Here is a 22800-nt window from a genome sequence, read left to right as displayed (position 1 = left end):
TCCGCTAACTTGTGACAAAAAATATAAAATTCTAGGAACTCGCCATGCCCCTCACGGAATACCTTGGGGTGTCTTCTTTCCAAAATGAGGTCACTTGTGGGGTAGTTATACTGCCCTGGCATTTTCCAGGGGCCCTAATGTGTGGTAAGTAGGTAAATGACCTGTGAAATCCTAAAGGTGCTCTTTGGAATGTGGGCCCCTTTGCCCACCTAGGCTGCAAAAAAGTGTCACACATGTGGTATCGCCGTATTCAGGAGAAGTTGGGGAATGTGTTTTGGGGTGTCTTTTTACATATACCCATGCTGGGTGAAAGAAATATCTCGGCAAAAGACAACTTTTCCCATTTTTTTATACAAAATTGGCATTTGACCAAGATATTTATCTCACCCAGCATGGGTATATGTAAAATGACACCCCAAAACACATTGCCCAACTTCTCCTGAATACGGCGATACCACATGTGACACTTTTTTGCAGCCTAGATGCGCAAAGGGGCCCACATTCCTTTTATGAGGGCATTTTTAGATATTTGGATCCCAGACTTCTTCTCACGCTTTAGGACCCCTAGAATGCCAGGGCAGTATAAATACCCCACATGTGACCCCATTTTGGAAAGAAGACATTCCAAGGTATTCAATGAGGGGCATGGCGAGTTCATAGAAATTTTTTTTTTTGGCACAAGTTAGCAGAAATTGATTTTTTTTTTTTTCTCACAAAGTCTCCCTTTCCGCTAACTTGGGACAAAAATTTCAATCTTTCATGGACTCAATATGCCCCTCACGGAATACCTTGGGGTGTCTTCTTTCCGAAATGGGGTCACATGTGGGGTATTTATACTGCCCTGGCATTCTAGGGGCCCTAAAGCGTGAGAAGAAGTCTGGAATATAAATGTCTAAAAAATTTTACGCATTTGGATTCCGTGAGGGGTATGGTGAGTTCATGTGAGATTTTATTTTTTGACACAAGTTAGTGGAATATGAGACTTTGTAAGAAAAAAATTAATAAATTCCGCTAACTTGGGCCAAAAAAATGTCTGAATGGAGCCTTACAGGGGGGTGATCAATGACAGGGGGTGATCAGAGAGTCTATATGGGGTGATCACCCCCCTGTCATTGATCACCCCCCTGTAAGGCTCCATTTAGATGTCCGTATGTGTTTTGCGGATCCGATCCATGTATCCGTGGATCCGTAAAAATCATACGGACATCTGAATGCAGCCTGACAGGGGGGGTGATCAATGACAGGGGGGGTGATCAATGACAGGGGGGTGATCAGGGAGTCTATATGGGGTGATCACCCCCCCTGGAAGGCTCCAGGGAGACGCCTGTATGTGTTTTGCGGATCCGATCCATCTATCAGTGGATCTGTAAAAATCATGAGGACGTCTGAATGGAGCTTTACAGGGGTGTGATCAATGACAGGGGGGTAATCAATGACAGGGGGGTGATGAGGGAGTCTATATGGGGTGATCACCACAGTCATTGATCACGCCCCTGTAAGGCTCCATTCAGACGTCCGTATGCGTTTTGCGGATCCGATCCATCTATCAGTGGATCCGTAAAAATCATGCGGACATCTGAATGGAGCTTTACAGGGGTGTGATCAATGACAGGGGGGTAATCAATGACAGGGGGGTGATGAGGGAGTCTATATGGGGTGATCACCACAGTCATTGATCACGCCCCTGTAAGGCTCCATTCAGACGTCCGGATGCGTTTTGCGGATCCGATCCATCTATCAGTGGATCCGTAAAAATCATGCGGACATCTGAATGGAGCTTTACAGGGGTGTGATCAATGACAGGGGGGTAATCAATGACAGGGGGGTGATGAGGGAGTCTATATGGGGTGATCACCACAGTCATTGATCACGCCCCTGTAAGGCTCCATTCAGACATCCGTATGCGTTTTGCGGATCCGATCCATCTATCAGTGGATCCGTAAAAATCATGCGGACGTCTGAATAGAGCTTTACAGGGGTGTGATCAATGACAGGGGGTTAATCAGGGAGTCTATATGGGGTGATCACCACAGTCATTGATCACGCCCCTGTAAGGCTCCATTCAGACGTCCGGATGCGTTTTGCGGATCCGATCCATCTATCAGTGGATCCGTAAAAATCATGCGGACATCTGAATGGAGCTTTACAGGGGGGTGATCAATGACAGGGGGGTGATCAGGGAGTCTATATGGGGTGATCAGGGGTGATCAAGGGGTTAATAAGTGACAGGGGGGGGTGTAGTGTAGTGGTGCTTGGTGCAACATATTACTGAGCTACCTGTGTCCTCTGGTGGTCGATCCAAACAAAAGGGACCACCAGAGGACCAGGTAGCAGGTATATTAGACGCTGTTATCAAAACAGCGTCTAATATACCTGTTAGGGGTTAAAAAAATCACATCTCCAGCCTGCCAGCGAACGATCGCCGCTGGCAGGCTGGAGATCCACTCTCTTACCTTCCGTTCCTGTGAACGCGCGCGCCTGTGTGCGCGCGTTCACAGGAAATCTCGCGTCTCGCGAGAGGACGCGCCGGCGCGTCCACCCAGAAGAGCAGGGCCGCTGCAAAGACGCAATCCTGCGTACGGCGGTCCTGAGGAGGTTAAATTCCCAGTCCACCCCTGGGTCTGAACAGCACCACTCACACCTGTACTTACCTGAGTGAGACCTGTCGTCTCTGATATTTCACCATGTGCTACCTCTGCAGTGTTTCCTCCACACTTACAGTATCTAGCACATATATATCCTTTTTCAGTCGTGTCAGTATACACTGATTTTGTATTGTATTCAAGTTTTGAACTCTGTATTTATTCAAGTTCACACCACCGCTATATACGGTATTTCCTTGTTCTGCTCGGCTACGGTGGAGTCCCTTCACTTTCTGTTCGGGGTCCTAAATGTAGGACTTTTCTGTCCAGTCTTTTTGACGGAACCTGTGATAAAGGCAACGAACAGATCCTATAACGTCAAATGTGAACGAGCGCCTACTCTGTCCTTTGTCTTCTGCATGAAGTCGTCATGTATGTTTTATGGTGTAGCTCTTACAGTTTGGTGATTAGTGTCATTATAAACTGCTGGCTTGGAAGTTCTATTCACTTTGCCGTCTGTCTACTACATGCTTATCTACATACATAGTGGATTCCATGGGCAGGTTGATGGCTGATCCCTGCAGTAGCAGTGAGACTTGTGAAGGTGATTAGGTTTGTCTCATCCTCCCGCCTGTATCTGGTGACATCAGAGTCACATGGCTGGCAGTGTCCGGAGTCACAGGGAGGAGGTGCACATGATACAGCTGCCATGGACCGCACAGACACTGTGAGTGCATCCTCTTCTCCCTCCATTCATCTAGATGATGCTGGAGGCATTACTGCGCCCTGCAGCTGCTCTCACCACACCGTGCCCAGGGTCCTGGTACGATTCTGAATTACCAGTGCACAGGAGGCTGCACATTGCTTTCAGCCTTTGGTTATATAAGGGAAATGTAATCTTGCAGGGGGGGCGAGGGGGGGGGGGGGAGTACGGCAGATGGGTTCAAATCCATAAAACTGAGATTGCTCTGTGAGGATAGCCTCATTGTAATGCGGGTGCTAGGGTAGGCTGTAACGTTTGAAGGGTCACTGTCCTTTTAATTAGGACAACCTTCGGCACTCCAGCTGTGTTGAAACTACGACTCCCAGCATGCCTGTTCTCAGAACTCCCATAGAACGTGAATGGAGCATGCTGGGAGTTGTAGTTTCACATCAGCTGGAGTGCCGGAGGTTTCTGATCCCAGGGGAAATAGTGCAGCACAATTCCTAAAACCCATAGAGAATGCACTAGATTCTAATATCCTAATCCTCTTTATATAGCGCAAACATATCCCGCAGCGCTTTACAATTCAGGATAGTGGAAGAAGAGAAGTCCTGTAGACCTGCGCTCACTTTACATGACACACGCCGGCGTGTCCTGGTCATGTGTGTAGTATGTATTAGATTAGACCTTTCTGTGATGGCTGCTCGCTCGTATTGAATGCCTTCCTGTGGGCGGTGGGTGATGTGATGAAGCTAGCCTGCTATACCTTTAAAGGGAACTGATCACAAAGGTCACGCTGCCCCGACCCACCAGTGACATGACAGGGCGACCGCGCCAACCGTCCAGGTCCTGCCGTGCTGTACACATCACCTAGTACAGTCTGACCGTTATAATATGCTCTTCTAGTTCAGTTGCTAAACATTTCGGAAATTCCTTTGCTTGCTGTCAGTGAATAAGGACAGTGTTGTTTACGCCAAGAGACTGATACATTATAGAAAACTGTCAGGGCAGCGCTTTGTGCTACAGATCTATTTAGCTTATGCAGGATCGCCTAGACTGGATGCCACTGTAGCAAACCATCACCCGTGAGAAGTCCTACACTCGTGTAAAGTAATGGCCGTATTGCTAGAATAGAAAATTGCCGTGATGGATCGGTGGTTCCTCTGACTTCCCTGCACAGCGGCACCTCCACCTCCTGGCCGTACAGGGGACTGCAGCCAGCCCCGGTCTGAGGTCCCAGAAATTGGGCCCCCCCACCAGTCATACAGTGATGGCATATCCTAGAGATACAACATGTCCTCACTTCATAAGATGGGAAAACCCCATTGAAAGCTCTTGGGCTTTTCTTTCTATGGATTTAAACAAGGATGTTTCCATTCACTGACATCAAGCAGAGCTTTTGATAATGGTGCTGGATTAAAACACCATGGAGGTCATTTACTAAAGACCAGACCAGTCTAAAGGGTACTTTCAACACTTGCGTTAAGTTTTCCAGTATTGGAGTTCCGTCTTGGGGCTCATTCCAGAAAAGAACTGATCAGGTATATCCCCATGTTTTCTGATCAGAGAGCAGTCCGTTCAGGATGCATCGGGAAGGTCTTCAGTTCAGTCCGCGCTTTACGGTTTTTGGACGGGAAAAATACCGCAGCATGCATGCCAGTTTTCTCTCCGGACCAAAAATCTGACACTTGCCGCAATCCGGCATTAAGTTACATTGAAGTGTATTAGGGGCCGGATTCGGCCAGGAAGTGTTCCGGCAAAACGGATCCGGCTTTCCGGTCTGCGCAGACCTGTAAAAATGCAAAAAAAATTAATCCGGATCCGTTTTTCCAGATGACACCGAGAGACTGATCCGGTATTGCAATGCATTTGTGAGACTGATCCGCATCCAGATCCGTCTCACAATGCATCTGTTTGCGTCCGGATTGCCAACGACGGAACTGCCTGCCGAAAATCCTCTGCCGCAAGGTGTGTAGCCTTAGTAAAATACCGGCCGAAGGAAGATTCAAACAATTTAATAAGAGACGCACGCCTCTTAATAAATTTGTGGCATCTTCTGCTGTCCATGCGATAGAACAGAAATCTACCGTAATCGCCGTGCGCCATGCTGGTTAATCAGCCGGACTGCAAAGGTCCTGCTCCCACCATGCTGCCTGTGAGCCTAGGAACGTCTGGAAACTAGGCAGTCCTTGAAGGTTTGTTATACCGCCCTTTAGTGCAGCAGGACCTGACATATATACCGCTTTCTCCAATATTTTTGGTCATTTGACTTTTATAGGAATCAGAAAGACGACAGACGATAAAACATTTTTCTATCTGTTTTTGCCTCTGAGAAATATAGATTTTTGCATCTGCTGTTGTGAGACTCCCTTTTATCTTGCAGTTTTGTGCCGGATTGTTGGAACTTCTTCATGATCTGAAAGTACGTCGGTAAAGTTGAATTCCGTTCTTTTGTCTTCTGTGAGAAGACGTCCCCATACGTTTCCATTCCTGCCCGGTTATCGGTGGGAAGATCTCTTGTGAGAACATGATTGGACATGTTGGCATTTTCTGCCATAGACAGGAAAGACTGGACGCGATCACCCACTTGCTGGAATTTGGCATGACCTGGTGGCGGATCACTAGACCTGCCCCTATCTCCAGAAACAGGATCCCCGAAATAAGCGGATAGCAGCTCAGCTATCTCTGGCAGCCCAATAGAAGTGAAAGGAGTGGTGGCCACGCTTTGCGTGGCGCGCTCTCCATTCATTTGTATTGGACTTCCAAAATTGCCAAGGCGCACTCGCTCAGCTAATTTGGAACTCCCGTAGAAATGAATGCAAAGCATGTGTTGGTGCGCTCTTCCTGTTCTGGAGCATCGCACCTATCTGACTTTGATGGCATATGCTAATGATGCGCCACCAGTTATGGGACAACCCCTTTAAAAGGCCACCTTCAAGGGGCTGACCACTTCATGAGTAATGTTAGCCTGGGTGTGTTTAAGATGAGTGTCTCCCACTTGCAAATCTATCCGTTTTGCGCAGTTTTATCCTGGAAAAGATAACGATGACTTATCCTCAGGATAGGTCATCATTCTCACGTGGGTAGGGGTCCAGGTCCTGGCAGCCCCACCAATGAGCTGTTTTAAGGGAGCCGTTGCGCTTACCGGAGCTTTGGTGGGCGATGCAGCTTTCTAAGCACAGCGCCATACATCGTCTAGTGGCTGTGCTTAGTATTGCAGCTCAGCCCCACTGACTTCAATAGGGCTGAGCTACAACTACACCATGTGACCAACATACAGGGATGTCACAAGCATAGGAATAGGCTGCGGCTCTCGAGGCCTCTTCTAACAGCTGATCGGCGGGGGTCTTGGGTGTCGCACCCCCGCAGATCTGATAATGATGACCTATCCTGAGGACAGATCATCAATATTAAAATCCTGGAAAACCCCTTTAACATTGCACCAACCTCTTGAACTCTAATTAGAGCAAATGGGGATGATAAGCTGTGGGACACTTCTAATGCCGCTTATCTCTGGGAGAAATAAAAGTATCTGGCACTTGAAATCAAGTTTGTCCTATGTGTATTTACCCAGATCCTATCTGTATAAGAGGCTCCATACTTTGCCTTATGAAAAATATAATGTCAGCCGTGCCCCATATATCCCTTTTACCATTTGACCATGCCAGCCATATTGCCCATGAATTGCCACCACACGTGTCACCTTCAGGCTACAGTGTATACTGCCAGCCAGCTGTACACGCGCATACTCCCAGTCATAGCTGACCTGTCTCTGGGACATTGCAGGATTTACTATGTACAGAAGTCTGGATTTCCCCCTCTAATGGAATTGTTCACAGTAATAACTGATAAAGGCTATGGACACCTTTGGGTGCAATTTTTTTTTTATGGTTGCATTTTACTCATTTGGGGCTAAAAATCTTTTTTTCTTCAATTGGTCTTTATAAAAAATATTGAGCCATTCTGTCACAAAGCTGTGTCTAGCTGTGTGACTGGTACTTTCACTTTCACTTTGTGCCGATGTTCCGTTAGATTTCCCTATGTCATGAGATTCCCCTACCCTCGTCCCTCTGGCCGCACCGGACATGACGTGAGGAGGTGTGCCGTGGCCGCCAGGAGCGTAACTAAAGTGACTGGGCCCCACAGCAAATATTTGTAAGGGCCCCCCCCAGCACGCTTTCGCACCTTCCTCCTCCTGTGTAAAACCCACTCCTTTGGCACAGTGTAGCGGTATACTGTATATTTGTGTGGCACAGTGTAGAGGTATACTGTATATTGTGGTGGCACAGTGTAGAGGTATACTGTATATTGTGTGGCACAGTGTAGGCTATATGTGTATAACAAACATATTTCACATGAAAACTTACATGTTACTTGGCTTGACCCTTGGGGGATCTCGGACGCCAACTTCTACACTTGGCCGGGGGGGCTCGCGGAGCTGATGTGCTTTATCCTAATGAGAAAGATTTCATAATAAGGATTTGTAGAAGGGGCAGTGGGGTCGCAGAGCAGAGAGAGGCTGGTGCTGCTACTAGGGGTCATACCATGGGGGAGTAATAAAGCCCACCATAATGCCCCCCCCCCAGTAGTAATAATTCTCCTTATAATGTGACAGTGCAAAAATACCCCCTTGTAATGCCCCCAGTTGAGCTAATGTCCCCATAGTGCCCCCATAATGTCCCAGTATAAAATACCCCTATATAGTGCCCCCAGTGATAGGCTGCCGGCCTAGTGTCCCCCATAATGCCCCCCCATCATGTGCCAGTATCAAGTGCCTCTCCCCCCCCCCCCACATGTCCCAGTATCATAGTGCCATCTCCCCCCCCCCCCCCCCCACAAAAAAAGTGCCAGTATCAAGTGCCTCTCCCCCCCATGTGCCAGTATCAGGTGCCTACCCCCCCTTCCCCCCCAGGTGCCAGTATCAGGTGCCAACCACTCTCCCCCCCCCATGTGCCAGTATCAGATGCCTCTCTCCCCCCACATGTGCCAGTATCAGGTGCCAACCCCCCCTCCCCCCCCAGGTGCCAGTATCAGGTGCCTCCCCCCATGTGCCAGTATCAGGTGCCTCTCTCCCCCCCAGGTGCCAGTATCAGGTGCCTCCCCCCATGTGCCAGTATCAGGTGCCTCTCCCCCCCCCCCCCCCATGTGCCAGTATCAGGTGCCAACCCCCCCAGGTGCCAGTATCAGGTGCCAACCCCCCCTTCTCCCCCCAGGTGCCAGTATCAGGTGCCAACCCCTCTCCCCCCCACCCCATGTGCCAGTATCAGGTGCCTCCCTTCCCCCCGCCCCCCCCCCCCCGGTGCCAGTATCAGGTGCCTCTCTCCCCCCCCAGGTGCCAGTATCAGGTGCCAACCCCTCTCCCCCCCACCCCATGTGCCAGTATCAGGTGCCTCTCTTCCCCCCGCCCCCCCCCCAGGTGCCAGTATCAGGTGCCTCTCTCCCCCCCCAGGTGCCAGTATCAGGTGCCAACCCCCCCCCCCCATGTGCAGTATCAGGTGCCTCTCTCGTCCCCCCCCCCCCCCTTGTGCCAGTATCAGATGCCAACCCCCTCCCAGGTGCCAGATCATGTGCCAACTCCATCTTCCCCCCCCCCAGGTGCCAGTATCAGGTGCCTCTCCCCCCCCCCCCATGTGCCAGTATCAGGTGCCAACCCCCCCCCTCCCCCATGTTGCCAGTATCAGGTGCCAACCCTCTCCCCCCCCCCATGTGCCAGATCAGGGTGCCTCTCCCCCCCCCCAATGTGGCCAGTATCGGGGGCCAACCCCCCCTCCCCTCCAGGGCCAGTATCAGGTGCCTCCCCCCATGTGCCAGTATCAGGGGCCAACCCCCCCTCCCCCCCAGGTGCCAGTATAAGGTGCCTCTCCCCCCTCCCCCAGGGTGCCAGTATCAGTGCCACCCCCCCAGGTGCCAGTATCAGGGGCCAACCCCCCCTTCTGCCCCCCAGGTGCCAGTATCAGGTGCCAACCCCTCTCCCCCCCCCCACCCCATGTGCCAGTATCAGGTGCATCTCTCCCCCCCCCCCCCCCCAGGGTGCCAGTATCAGGTGCCTCTCTCCCCCCAAGGTGCCAGTATCAGGTGCCAACCCCTCCCCCCCCCCCAGGTGCCAGTATCAGGTGCCGCTCCCCCCCATGTGCCAGTATCAGGTGCCAACCCCCCCCCCCCCCAGGTGCCAGTATCAGGTGCCAACCCCTCTCCCCCCCCCCCATGTGCCAGTATCAGGTGCCCCCCCCCCCCCCCATGTGCCAGTATCAGGTGCCTCTCTCCCCCCCCCCAATGTGCCAGTATCAGGTGCCAACCTCCCCTCCCCCCCCCGGGTGCCAGTATCAGGTGCCAACCCCCCCCCCCCCCAGGTGCCAGTATCAGGTGCCTCTCTTCCCCCCCATGTGCCAGTATCAAGTGCCCCCCGCTCCCCCCATGGCAGTAACAGTCGGGTATTAAAAAAAAATATAAACACTTATACTTACCTCCATGTCAGCGATGCGATGCAGCCTCTTCCTGTGTCCCGCCCTGTATGTCCATATATGGAGTCAGTGCTTTTATTTCAGAAAAGGTTTCTGCTGGGATTCGAACCCACGACCTTCTGTATCAGAGGCAAAGCATCTAACCACTAGACCATAGGAGACACCTTGCTGCTGACTGAAAAAATTTGAGACTTCTACTGTTATAGCTGGCTAAGTGTACATCTATACACATGACTGCTGCTCATTTATAGAGATATAGCAGAGCTGAGTGTGCTGGGACAGCTGTCATATAGAGATATAGCAGTGCTGGGTGTGTTGGGGCAGCTGTCATGTGTATAGCTGTACACTTAGCCAGCTATAACAGTAGAAGTCTCATTTTTTTTCAGTCAGTTGTAATGCAGCCTTTATGGTTGTGAGGGTTAATGCTTTGCCTCTGATACACTCAGACTTTGGAGGTTGTGGTTTCGAATCCCAGACACATCAGAAGACTTTAGGAGACAGAAAGATTAGATCATATTAGCGAGGGAGCCTGGTCAGCTGCTGTGAAGGGGCCCTGAACAGTTAAGACATCGATAGAACTTGAAAATAAACTGTCACGCTGCCGACGCCGGGCCCCCTTGGTAGCACGGGCCCCGAAGCAGCTGCTTCCCTTGCTTCCCCGGTAGTTACGCCACTGCGCGCCGCGCAGGCGCATAACGACGGGGTAGGGAAATTGCACAGCAGAGTTAGATGGACACTGGCCGACACTGCGCATGCGCCGTGAGCCTCACCAGCGGTTAGAGTAGGGAAAAATTACGGGCCAGTGCGCAGGCGCGCACGGATGGTTGTTCTCAGCTGGACACCGGCCAACACTGCGCATGCGCTGGGAGCCTCATCAGCGGTTAGGGAAGGGAAAAATTAAGGGCCAGTGCTTTTTCCCTACCCTAACCTAACCCCTACCCACACCTTCCCACGTCATGTCCAGTGTGGCGGAAGTGACGAGGGTAGGGAATGCTCACGAGGTAGGGAAATCTAACTGAACACCGGTCATCTAATAAACCTTATCTCTAAACTACTAAAAGGCCATAAACACTTATTTAAGCCTCTTTCTTACCAGTAAGATAAGAACTGAGCTATACTGAGTGTTTAAAGGGTCAGAGATAAAGGGCCGTGAAGAGAAACTCAAGACTGCACAAATGTATTATACAAGGTAGAAAGGTTGGGGAATCAGCGGCACTGCTGCTCTCGCCTCACATATACCCCCCTGCTGCCGACTGTCGCAACCAACGGCCCAGCAAATTGAACAGGTTAGCGTGGTGCTCAGCGAAGTTGATTCAAGTAGATACTTGGTATGACATGGAAGTAGATGAAAGAAATCGCGGCACTCACCACTGTCTTGAAAGAACTTCAATGCTTTATTTTCTTGCAGTAAGTTCGCAGGCTGGGAAGCGGGATGGCCGTCACCGCCGACTCACACCAAAGGGCCATCCCGCTCCCCAGCCTGCGAACTTACTGCAAGAAAATAAAGCAATAAAGCATTGAAGTTCTTTCAAGACATCTACTTCCATGTCATATCAAGACTGCACAAAGACAAGGGTTCAGAATTTTTAATAAAGACCAATTGAAAAAATAATATTTTTTAGCTTAAAATGTCAAAACATTACTCCAAAGGTGTACATAGCATATAAAGCATATACATATAAAGGTTGTGCAAGAATAGAAAAACCCAGCTTCTTTCTTCCAGAAACTGTACCATACTTGTCTACTGGTTGTGCCACCTGGTATTGCACCTCTGCTCCACTGACGTGACTGGGCTGAGCTGCATTACCATACGCAACCTGAGGACAGGCGTGGCACTACTTAATGGCAGAAAGCAGCTATGTTTTACTGATTTTGGACAACCCCTTTAATATAAACTTTTGTCTGACCATGATAACAAGGAGCCCTTTTATCCGACGCAGCACCGGCCTCAGCTGTGATACCAGGCACTGCGCATGGACAGCCGGTAAAAGCCAAACGGTTCCTTTGTTCTCATAACCCCCCGATTATCTCATCACTTATTGTCCAGACCCCGTTTAGTAGAGTGTGTTCACCCTTGGTAAACCTACATGCATATACTAACATCTGTCACGTGCCTAGTATGTTGTGAATGGTGCCGTTCCCTTCGGTAGTGCCAGTCATAGTGCAGGAGAGGGGCAGTACCATTGGCAGCTGCTGTCCGCTGGGCTGTCCGCTCTGTCAGGACATCCCAAAACCTCCTCTTTTCCTTTGAAGCCCCACTATCCCTGTAGGGTATGCAGCATGCTCCCTGTTAGCTGTACTTGGGCACTTTCTCTTGCAGTCATGGGGCACATACACTGGCACTGCCATATATTCACATTCATTGCCTGCTGTACTATCAGACTGTTGGGGAGGGAAGATCCTTGGTGGTCCCAGTGTACACTGGTAATAGGCGATGCCGGAGAACAGATGCTGTGACCGTAAGGATCCATTCGCGTCTCTAGAATCTGCTTGTCCTAAATAATTTATTAATGGATTTAGATGCCGCCCGGCAGGATATAAATATGACCGCCGTATGAGTGCCAGCGGTTATAAATAGGTTGTGAGGCTTCAGAACAACTGCGTGTTTGTTACTGTGGAGCAGGCAGCAGGACCCCTCTCACTTTCTGGTTATGCAATGTATTCCTATTCGTTCTGATATGCACACATGATGACATCACCCATCGTACTAGGAGGGCCGGCGGGACGTGCTAGTATGGTTGGCTCGCTCATGTCAGGTCCGCAATATCCGAGAACTGTCCGTATGCACTCTGACTTGAATGGGTCCGCAAGCCGCAAGATACGACCGAAGATAGAACTTCACCTATCTTTTGCTGTGTGGAGGCACGGATCAGAAGCATTACGAAGCGCTTCCGTTGGCTTTCAGGTCCGTGCCTCTGCACCGCAAAAAGATGGAACATGTTATATCTATGACTGTAACTTGCAAACCCATTCAAGTCAATGGGTCCGCAGCACGGAGTGCCCACGGCTGGTGCCTGTGCATTGCTGACCGCTATATGCGGTCTGCAGCACGGACACAGAGCCAATACACTCGCGTGAATGAGCCCTTATGGGAAACTACCCTGCTTAAGGGCATGATTACTCAGCAGATATCACACGTCAGTCCGCTGTCTGTCTGCCTCCCATTGTTTTCAATATGAAATCTGGACAGGAGTTCATGCAGAACATTTTTGTTCACCTGCGCGTTGATTGATAATACGGGTCGCGGAAAAAAGATCAGCATGTTCGTTGTCGGTGCGCGTTCTGTGTGGAAATTCAATCAAAATCTGTGTCTAAAAAAACATGTCAAATGGAAAACTGCATCAAAAAAGCGCAGAAAACATGTGGCATTTTGATGTGGATTCTGTGCCTAAATTTAAAGGAATATTCCTATCTTGGACATTGACAAGAATTTGCCATCAGTGTCACCTCTGGGACCCGCTCCTATCTCCAGAACTGGGTCCCCGAAGTGAAGAAGAGCGCAACAAACATGCTCAACGTGCTCTTCGTTCATTGCTATGGAAGTTCTGAGTGATCACGTTCAGCTGTTTTTGGAAGTCCCTGTGACTAATACCGCACCTCGTGCCCGCTTGACGTCAGACGTCAACTACGTCGAGCTCACGAGATACAGTATGGTCACTGGTTACCAAGGCGTAACGTTACGCCCTCCTGGAGGAGCGGGTAAGGTCAGTCTTGGTACAATTTTCACAGACTCCTCCTGTCCACACGGGCACAGAGAGGCAACAAGCTGAGAGCCTTTTGACTGCCCCAGTGAAACAGTGCGTTCTGAGCCCGGGAAGACTGCCACCAGTTTCTTGTTTGATATAAGCCCGGGATAATATAGGGTAAGAAACCAACCCGCGGTGGCGTATTAGTAGGACGTGACGTGGGGATTCGTGATCGAGATACAAGATAGCACAAGATTGAATTATATATTTAATCGCCTTAAGGGCTCACTAAACAATACACTATACACACGAGGAATATATACAGTGGTCTGAGGTTACAAATACAGATGGTATGGTACAAACAGGGTTAAGCAGAACAAAAGTCAGTTTACCAGATGGATGAGTCCTTTTGGGTTGTGATGAGTTCTTGGCTGTATTCACATGGAGGGCAGTGATGTCAGCAGGTTACAGGTCCCTCTAAACACATGGCACGATGTGACCCTCCTTCAGCGAAAAGACACGCCCGCTTGCTGGCACAAGCCTTTTAAACTGTACCCGGCCCTTCCTCTTCCCACCTCTGGGAAGGGTCCCCCCTCCCTGCTGATCCTGGCAGCTCAATGACCCACAAAACCCTTTAGGGTTCATAGCTCCAGACCAGAAGGTCACAGGGAGATGGTTCTGGGACCAACAGACCTGCCTGGGTTCCGGCTACAAGTAGAGTCCAAGCATGGTACCGTTATTTCGTTTCTGTGGGGAGATATGTATATCTCCCTTCCCTGGCATCCCACCACCAAACCATGACCACGGACCTGTTCATCGTGGCCACAGGGACACAAATATGTATCCGGTTTGTACCTGTGATGGCCGAGCGATTCATAATTCCTTATGAACTGCCGGCCCCAGAAAGTCTGATAATTTCCATTGAACTGGGGAATGGACTAGACCTCCTGCAGAGAGTTCATTCCTGTTCCTGGCTGGCTAAATGGAAGCGTGAAAAGTTGTAAACACTGGTGGACTGCTAGAGGTCCTCTGCCATCTGCTGGCTTTAAAGCAGGACCCCCTGTGGAGCTCACTACCTCTGCTACCTTTCAGCAAATGGTGGGTGTGAGAACATGGCTGACAGTAAATAATAATCCATATTCCTCATAGTCCCATATTGGTGAAAGGAGAGCGTGTCCGCGGAAACTTCTCCATTGACTGCTGTAGGACTGTCGGAAATAGCCGAGCCGCTGCTTGCCTTTTTTCAGAACTCCCATAGAGGTGAACAGAGGGTGGGGGAGAGCGCTTTCTGTGCACTTTAGGGGCCCTGTTCTGGAGATAGGAATGAGTCCCAGCGGAGGGACCCCTCCTGGCATATCCTAGCGATATGCCATTAGTGTCCCAGATGGGCTAACCTCTTTGAGTGTGTACATACTCTTTAAAGTGCTATTACACTTGTATTAGCAGTAGTGGGCGCAGTTCAGTTAATTGCTGGACTTGTAACCTGACGCGGTGCCCAGTGTAAGTGCCGCTGACAGCGGTAGATCACCAGCGCTACACACGCTTTTTAGGGTATATTCACACTCTGCAGATTTTGCACAAATTTTTATGCAACTATCCCATTCACGTTATAGCTTGCTGCTTTTTCCAAGTGCTGATTTTTGTAAGTGCATTGGAGATATTCAGGAGACTAACTTAGACTAAGGCCTCATGCACACGGACGTTTTTTTTCATGGTCCGCAAAAACGGGGTCCGTAGGTCCGTGATCCGTGACCGTTTTTTCGTCCGTGGGTCTTCCTTGATTTTTGGAGGATCCACGAACATGAAAAAAAAGTCGTTTTGGTGTCCGCCTGGCCGTGCGGAGCCAAACGGATCCGTCCTGAATTACAATGCAAGTCAATGGGGACGGATCCGTTTGACGTTGACACAATATGGTGCCATTTCAAACGGATCCGTCCCCATTGACTTTCAATGTAAAGTCTGGAGTCCCTTTTATACCATCGGATCGGAGTTTTCTCCAATCCGATGGTATATTTTAACTTGAAGCGTCCCCATCACCATGGGAACGCCTCTGTTAGAATATACTGTCGGATATGAGTTAGATCGTGAAACCTCATTTCCGACAGTATATTCTAACACAGAGGCGTTCCCATGGTGATGGGGACGCTTCTAGTTAGAATATACTACAAACTGTGTACATGACTGCCCCCAGCTGCCTAGCAGCATCCGATCTCTTACAGGGGGCCGTGATCAGCACAATTAACCCCTCAGGTGCCGCACCTGAAGGGGTTAATTGTACTATCATATCCCCCTGTAAGAGATCAGGGCTGCCAGGCAGCAGGGGGCAGACCCCCCCCCCCCCCCCCCTCCCCAGTTTGAATATCATTGGTGGCCAGTGCGGCCCCCCCCCCCCCTTCCTCCCTCTATTGTAATAATTTGTTGGTGGCACAGTGTGCGCCCCCCCCCTTCCTCCCTCTATTGTAATAATTCGTTGGTGGCACAGTGTGCGCCCCCCCCCCTTCCTCCCTCTATTGTAATAAATTGTTGGTGGCACAGTGTGCGCCCCCCCCTTCCTCCCTCTATTGTAATAATTCGTTGGTGGCACAGTGTGCGCCCCCCCCCCCCTCCCCAGTTTGAATATCATTGGTGGCCAGTGCGGCCCCCCCCCCCTTCCTCCCTCTATTGTAATAATTTGTTGGTGGCACAGTGTGCGCCCCCCCCCCTTCCTCCCTCTATTGTAATAATTCGTTGGTGGCACAGTGTGCGCCCCCCCCCCTTCCTCCCTCTATTGTAATAAATCGTTGGTGGCACAGTGTGCGCCCCCCCTTCCTCCCTCTATTGTAATAATTCGTTGGTGGCACAGTGTGCGCCCCCCCCTTCCTCCCTCTATTGTAATAAATCGTTAGTGGCACAGTGTGCGCCCCCCCCCTTCCTCCCTCTATTGTAATAAATTGTTGGTGGCACAGTGTGCGCCCCCCACCGGCCCCCTCTCCCTCTATAGCATTAACAACATTGGTGGCCAGTGGGTGAGAAACAATCATCTCCCATGCCTAAAGTATGCAAGACTGCAGCCAAAGACAAAAAGGAGAAGGTGAGGACTGATAGTAAGCAGCTGTTGGTGGGCGATTCCATCATAAGAGGTGTGAAGTTTGAGGAAAATGGTGTTGTGAGATGTCTCCCTGGTGCTACCGCTAGCAGGGATAGACGACTGATCCTTGATATTGTTAGGAAAGCAAAGCAGGAAAGAGAGGTGGATGTTGTCCATCTTGGGACAAATGATCTGGCTTGCAATGAGGTTTCAAAGGTGAAGGAAGCTTTTCACACACTTGGAAATGATATATGGGAGGTTGCATCAACTCTTTCATTCTCTGCAGTTTTGCCTGTGCATAACCTTCAGCATGACAGGAAGATGCGCATTAAGGAATTCAATGTATGGCTTGGTGAATGGTGTCTGAACCAAGGGTTTGGCTTTGTGTCTCATGTTAGCTCTCGTTGGAATGGAAAAGAACTGTGCAAGAAAGATGGTTTGCATCTTTCTCTCAAGGGAATGAATGTCCTCAGTGAACAGTTCCAAGTATTTGCTAAGGAGCATTTAAAGAGGACCTTTCACTAAAATAGAAAATCTAAACTAACTATACAGACATGTAGAGCGGCGCCCAGGGATCCCCCTGCACTTACTGTTATACCTGGGCACCGCTCCGTTCGCCCAGTATAGCCTCCGGTATCTTCACATGTTAGGCTCCACCCAGGGGAACCTGCCGGCGTCTCTCTCTCCCATGCTGTAGCGCTGGCCAATCGCAGCGCTCAGCTCATAGCCTGAGTTTTTTTTTTCTCTCAGGCTACGAGCTGAACGCTGCGATTGGCCAGCGCTACAGCATGGGAGAGAGAGACGCCGGCAGGTTCCCCTGGGTGGAGCCTAACTATGAAGATACCGGAGGCTATAACCGGAGAACGGAGCGGCACCCAGGTATAACAGTAAGTGCAGGGAGATCTCTGGGCGCCGCTCTACATGTCTGTATACTTAGTTTAGATGTTTTATTCTAGTGAAAGGTCCTCTTTAAACTAGGAAAGGGGGGCAAAAGAGTGATAATCCAGCAGTCCGACTGCCCCCCGGAACAATGCCAGTAGCACAAAGGTTAAGAAATGACAAGCTCAGATTCTTGTCTACAAATGCTCACAGTTTAGGGAATAAAATCAATGAACTTGAGGCTATAATGGCATCGGAGAATATAGATTTAGTGGCTGTTACTGACACGTGGTTCAATGGGAGTAATGACTGGGATATAACAATACCAGGGTTCTCTCTATACAGGAAAGACAGAGAAGACAAGAAGGGGGAGGGGTGGCCCTGTATGTGAAAGATAGCATGAAATCTAATTTGATACAAGTTAGCGAGAACAATTTAGAGTCAGTTTGGGTTACCTTGCAGCTTGATAATCATAAGGTAACTCGTGTAGGTGTGATATATAGACCACCTAGCCAAGTCAAAGAATTAGATGATCTACTAGTTGAGGAAATAGCTAAAATGACATTGAAAGGGGAAAGTTATCATTATGGGAGACTTCAATCTTCCTGATGTAAACTGGAAAACCAAAATAGCTAGTTCTGCCAGGAGAACATATATTCTACATTCCCTACTGGGATTATCTCTACCGCAAGTAGTTGAGGAGCCAACCCGGAGGGAGGCCATTTTAGATTTAGTATTCACAAATGGGAATTTGGTATCTGATATTACTGTAGGGGAAAGCTTGGGATCTAGTGATCACCAGTCAGTGTGGTTTACTATAAGTACAGTGACTGAGTCACACCACACAAAAACAAAAGTTTTAGATTTTAGAAAAACTGACTTTTCTAAAATTAGATTAGTGGTATACGAGTCCCTACCAGATTGGAACAGTTTCATTGGAGTCCAGGAGAAATGGGACTACTTAAAAGTGGCACTATTGAAGGCAACAGAAAATTGCATTAGGCTTGTCAGTAAAAGCAAAAAAAGGAAGAGACCACTGTGGTACTCAGCAGAAGTGGCCAAAATCATTAAAAATAAAAAGATAGCATTTAGTAATTATTTTAAAAAAAACGAGGAGGTGTGGATGCAGCATTGTCGCTTAAAGTGGGCTTCTGACTATAGTCTATTAAATCAATGCCATCTTGTACGTCTTGCTTATTTTTATCTGGAGTCCTCCCTTCTTTTACTGCTACTCAATAGATCTAAAAAAAAGTGTTGACCGGGACTTTTCTTAATTCCCCCTTCACCCAGCAGTACCTGTGAAGAGACCTATTCTTACCTGTTCCCTGCCGCTCTGTCCCGACACCTCCGATCCCAGGCTAGCTTTACCAGACTTCTGCATGGGCGCGGACACGTGAGCCGCTGCAGCTGTTGACTAGCCTTAGTGGTGACATATTTCCAGGTGGCACATGATCCAGCGGTGACATGCTGCTTGAGGACACGTAATTGCTGAGGCCTTTGGCTGCAGTGGTGCACGTGATTGTGTCTGTGCGGAAGCTGAGAGGGGACAACCAGGAGACATGGACCTGGAATGAAGGGAGTTGAGAAAAAACAAAAAACCTGGACAACCCTTTCATGGAGCTGAATGTGAGCAGGCGCTTCATGTTGTTGATGTGTGCCAATGGAAGTTCCAAAAAGAGGGGGAGTTTTATCATAGACCGCTGTTTTCCAGCAAGTTTATCATCTCCCCTGCTCTGTCAGAAGATGTACCTAATTTTATGGCGAGACGCAAACCTCATCATAAATTAGGCACATCTCCGGCAGTCAGGGCGTGCCCCTGGCTAGCGTAGATCTTGATAGTCTTTTACGCCAGAAAACTGTCATAGAGCGCAGATTTAAGGCAAGGAGCAGTGTGGGGACATCTTATTTTTCTTCCGTTTTAGCTTAAAAGCATTTTTACCATTGGTTTTATAGAAAATGTTTCTCTGTTTGTTTGGTTTCTGCAGCTTCAATTTATCACGGTACATAGCAGGCTGCAGTATGCTCTCTTCTCCTAAACCATCTTTTAAAGGGATAAACCCTTAAAAAGAAGCATAACCTGCTCAGGAAACTTTGGGGGAGATTTATGAAAACTGCCCATAGCAACCAATCATTTTCCATGAGCTCTAAATTTGTTTGCACCAGTTTTAATAAATCTCCTCCTTTTGTACTTAGTCCTTTCTTTATTGACATCTGCAAACTGCTGCAGAAAGCAATTAGATAGATATCCTGCATATAGAGAAGATCTGAATTCTCCCTGTATGTCCATCTTTGGCTAGAGACTGACTTTGTACAATTGCATGAGCTCATGTTTTGGGAAGGGGGCGAAGCTTAACACTGCATTCGCTTCAATAGACACTGAGAGCACTGTGAAAGAGCTGGAAGCATCTTCTTACAAAACCTCCCGCTGTATGTGTGCAGGGATAGCAGACAGTACCAGACCACTGACACTATAGAAAGTGCTACCCAGCTTTCCCAGGTGCCTGAAGGAATTTCTCCCTGTCTGTCTTCTGAGCTAATTTTGACATTCATCAGTGTTAAGATCTGGATTACAAGTTTTGTGGAGTTGTAGACAGTGTCCATGTAATGTTAACTTTACATAGTGCAAGTATCCTAGTTTATCCAGGACCATGAAAGGCAAATCGGATGAGCCATGGAATTATTTAGGAGTGAGGAGGGGGATTTATCTCTGTTAAGTTAGTATTCTGTAGACCAGGGGTCGGCAACCTTTTTCGGACGGAGTGCCAATTTTAAGAAGAAAAAAAATCAAACTTGAAGCGCTCAGCGTGACGGGCAATACAGGAAAGTCATATAACACAAACTGTATAACGAATAATCCGTTTAATTTACCACTCAATGCGACCCTTGTTCCTGACTTTCTTTGCAAAGACGATCCAGTTTTAGTTCATATGAGGAGACTTTTAGGTCCCTCTGGCAGTCACATATAGGCTCACTATCCTCCACACCCCCTCAAGTTGTCAGAAGCTTGTTCCACAAGGTTCCCTCATTTTCCCCAGTAGTTAAAAGCAGGCTCACCATTCTCCCAACCCCCAAAGTTGTCAGAAGCTTGGCCACATTGACCCCAATTACTCCCAGCAGTCACATACAGGCTCAACATCCTCCCACCCCCCAAAAGTTGTCAGAAGCTTGCTCCCCCATCCCCCCAGCAATCATATGCAGGCTCGCTATCTTCCAACACCCCCAAAGTTGTCGAAGTTCGCTCCACATTGTCCCCCCATAACCCCCAGCAGTCACATGCAGGCTCACCATCCTAAACCCATCCCCAATTTAGTCACAAACAGGGGCGTCGTTAGGTCAAAACATTCGGGGCTGTGGGGGATGATCTGTGGGGTTGCCCAGGGTCCACTCCCATCAATATTAAAGGGCCCAAGCATAGATTTCTGCAGTGGTGAGGAAATGAAACATAACAGATATTGGAAAGTTACCGAATGTTGTATTATGTAATGACTGCAGTCTGCAGTACTGCACTTCATTTGCATAAACCAGAACACCCCTTTAAGCATGCCTTTAATGTGCAATTTCAACACAGTGGGCTTGTGCCCTTGATGTTTTCAGACCCTAGCAACGCCCCTGGTCACAAAGTTTCCCCCCTTCCCCAAGCTCACTATCAACCTTCCATCTGACTGCCCCAGCACATCATCCTCTGCTGTCCCCTATCCCACTAGTACTCCTTACCCTCTGCTGTTACTTGTGTCACTATTACTCCCATCTCTATGCTGTCAGCTGCGCAAGCAGAACAGCAGTCGAGGAACATTAGCGGTACAGCAGCCAGCCTGTGAGGAAGCGGAGTCTGAAGATGGCTGGCACGTCGGGAAATGTGAGGGGCGGGCCTTGGGGATGGGTTCTGTGTAGCGCATCAGTACTCAGCCAGCCAGCCAACGTGAGGCAGTGGAGTCTCGTAGCTGGTTGGCACTGTGGGAAGCATGCGGGGCTGGCCTAGCAGACCCTGTGTAGCGAGTCTGATATTTTAAAAATTAAAGGTGCAGTTCGTTGCGATGCAGTGTGACTGCGTGCCAATCAAATATGGCCTGCGTCCTATCTCTGGCACGCGTGCTGGGGGTTGCCAACCCCTGCTGTAGACGCACATGATAGTAACCCAGCTTTCCTAGAAATCTGAAAGGCAAAGCTATCTAGCCGTGGCACTATTTAGGAGTGATGAGGGGGATTTATTTAGGTAGTAGTCCTTACTACAGGTACATATCTTATTTATTTTACTCACTTATATAGCTGCAACATATTCCATAGTGCTTTATAGGCATTATCGTCATTAATTATTACCCAGCTTTCCCAAGACTCTGAATGACATTTCTGTCTAGCTATGCTACAGTATGGAGGATTCTTATTCAGCTTTTCCAGGCTCCTGGCTAATAAATTCAGCTAGTTATTCTACAGTACTGGGGATTTACCAATTCATAAACATGTTGTTCTGGCCTACTGCAGTCTGGGAAAGCTTTGAGGCATGTGGAGGTGATCTCCAGCATACCTCCACATGCTACCTAGCTTTTCAAAGCCTCTGAAAGGCAAATCTGCACAATTAGGCAGATTAGCTATTCAGCTCTATGTACTATGGCTGGTACTATGCATGTAATACAGATGGTACCATTGGCACTATGGCTGCCACTTTTACCAAATCTATTTTGTGCTATTAGTAACTAAGAGATTCCTTCTAACAAAGTGGCCAGGCTCACTGTGTAGACAAAAATAATCTGGACTAAACCCAGGCTTCTAAACTTCCTGTCTCACGTGCACTAGCATCAGAGGGGGAGAAGACATGGCTGCAGCCTGAGAGATCAAGAGCAAAGACATATAATGTTACATTTTGTTGGTTGTTTTTTTTCTTTTTGGATTCTGGGTTTAGTGGCCCTTTTTAAGCTGATATATTGCGGAATCAAAGTCGGTCTTGGCACCTTGATGTGTGCCACGTGGGCAGTAATCTTTGCTATTTTGTATACATTATGAGGGGAGTATAAACTTTCAGCATTCAAGGTGCCTGCCCTTTCCGTTTGTAACTGCTTGTCTCTGCTAATTCCTAATTTCTGTAGCTTATTTTTAGGTAAAAAAATAGCTTCTCGCAGACTTTTCCTTGTTGTTGGCCTTGTCCTGTGGTAGGAGGCCTCTGTCAGTGCTTCAGCATTCCTCCATGCCGCTGTACTTTGCCATCAGCTCTGTACTTTGAGATTGTCCCTCGTGACTGATTTTTGCCCCGGTTAGCCGGTGTGCAGAGCTTCGCACTGTCCGTATTGCTGCTCCCTCCTCACATCATGCCTTTGCTTCATGTTTTGTAGGCCTGACCTGTAACCTGACATGGCCACAGCCTCACCAGGGCCGGCTAATAGAAGTAGTCATGACGGCTTACAGCTGCACGTGACAGGTAAGATGCATT

General features: G+C 48.8%; 1 protein-coding gene across 2 annotated transcripts in view; it reads left to right on the top strand.

Annotated features, from left to right (window-relative positions):
- Positions 1-22800, top strand: part of WWP1 (WW domain containing E3 ubiquitin protein ligase 1) — a 131121-nt gene that overhangs the window by 49165 nt on the left and 59156 nt on the right. For both annotated transcript variants that reach the window (XM_040433796.1, XM_040433797.1), the window contains exon 2: positions 22703-22788. In XM_040433796.1, coding sequence (XP_040289730.1) covers positions 22722-22788 — 67 coding nt within the window. In that variant the 5' untranslated portion in view covers positions 22703-22721. The remainder of the gene's footprint in view (positions 1-22702; positions 22789-22800) is intronic.

This window comes from Bufo bufo, chromosome 5 (genome assembly GCF_905171765.1).
Source record: "Bufo bufo chromosome 5, aBufBuf1.1, whole genome shotgun sequence".
Lineage (NCBI taxonomy): Eukaryota > Metazoa > Chordata > Amphibia > Anura > Bufonidae > Bufo > Bufo bufo.
This window is presented reverse-complemented; position numbering and strand designations above follow the sequence as displayed.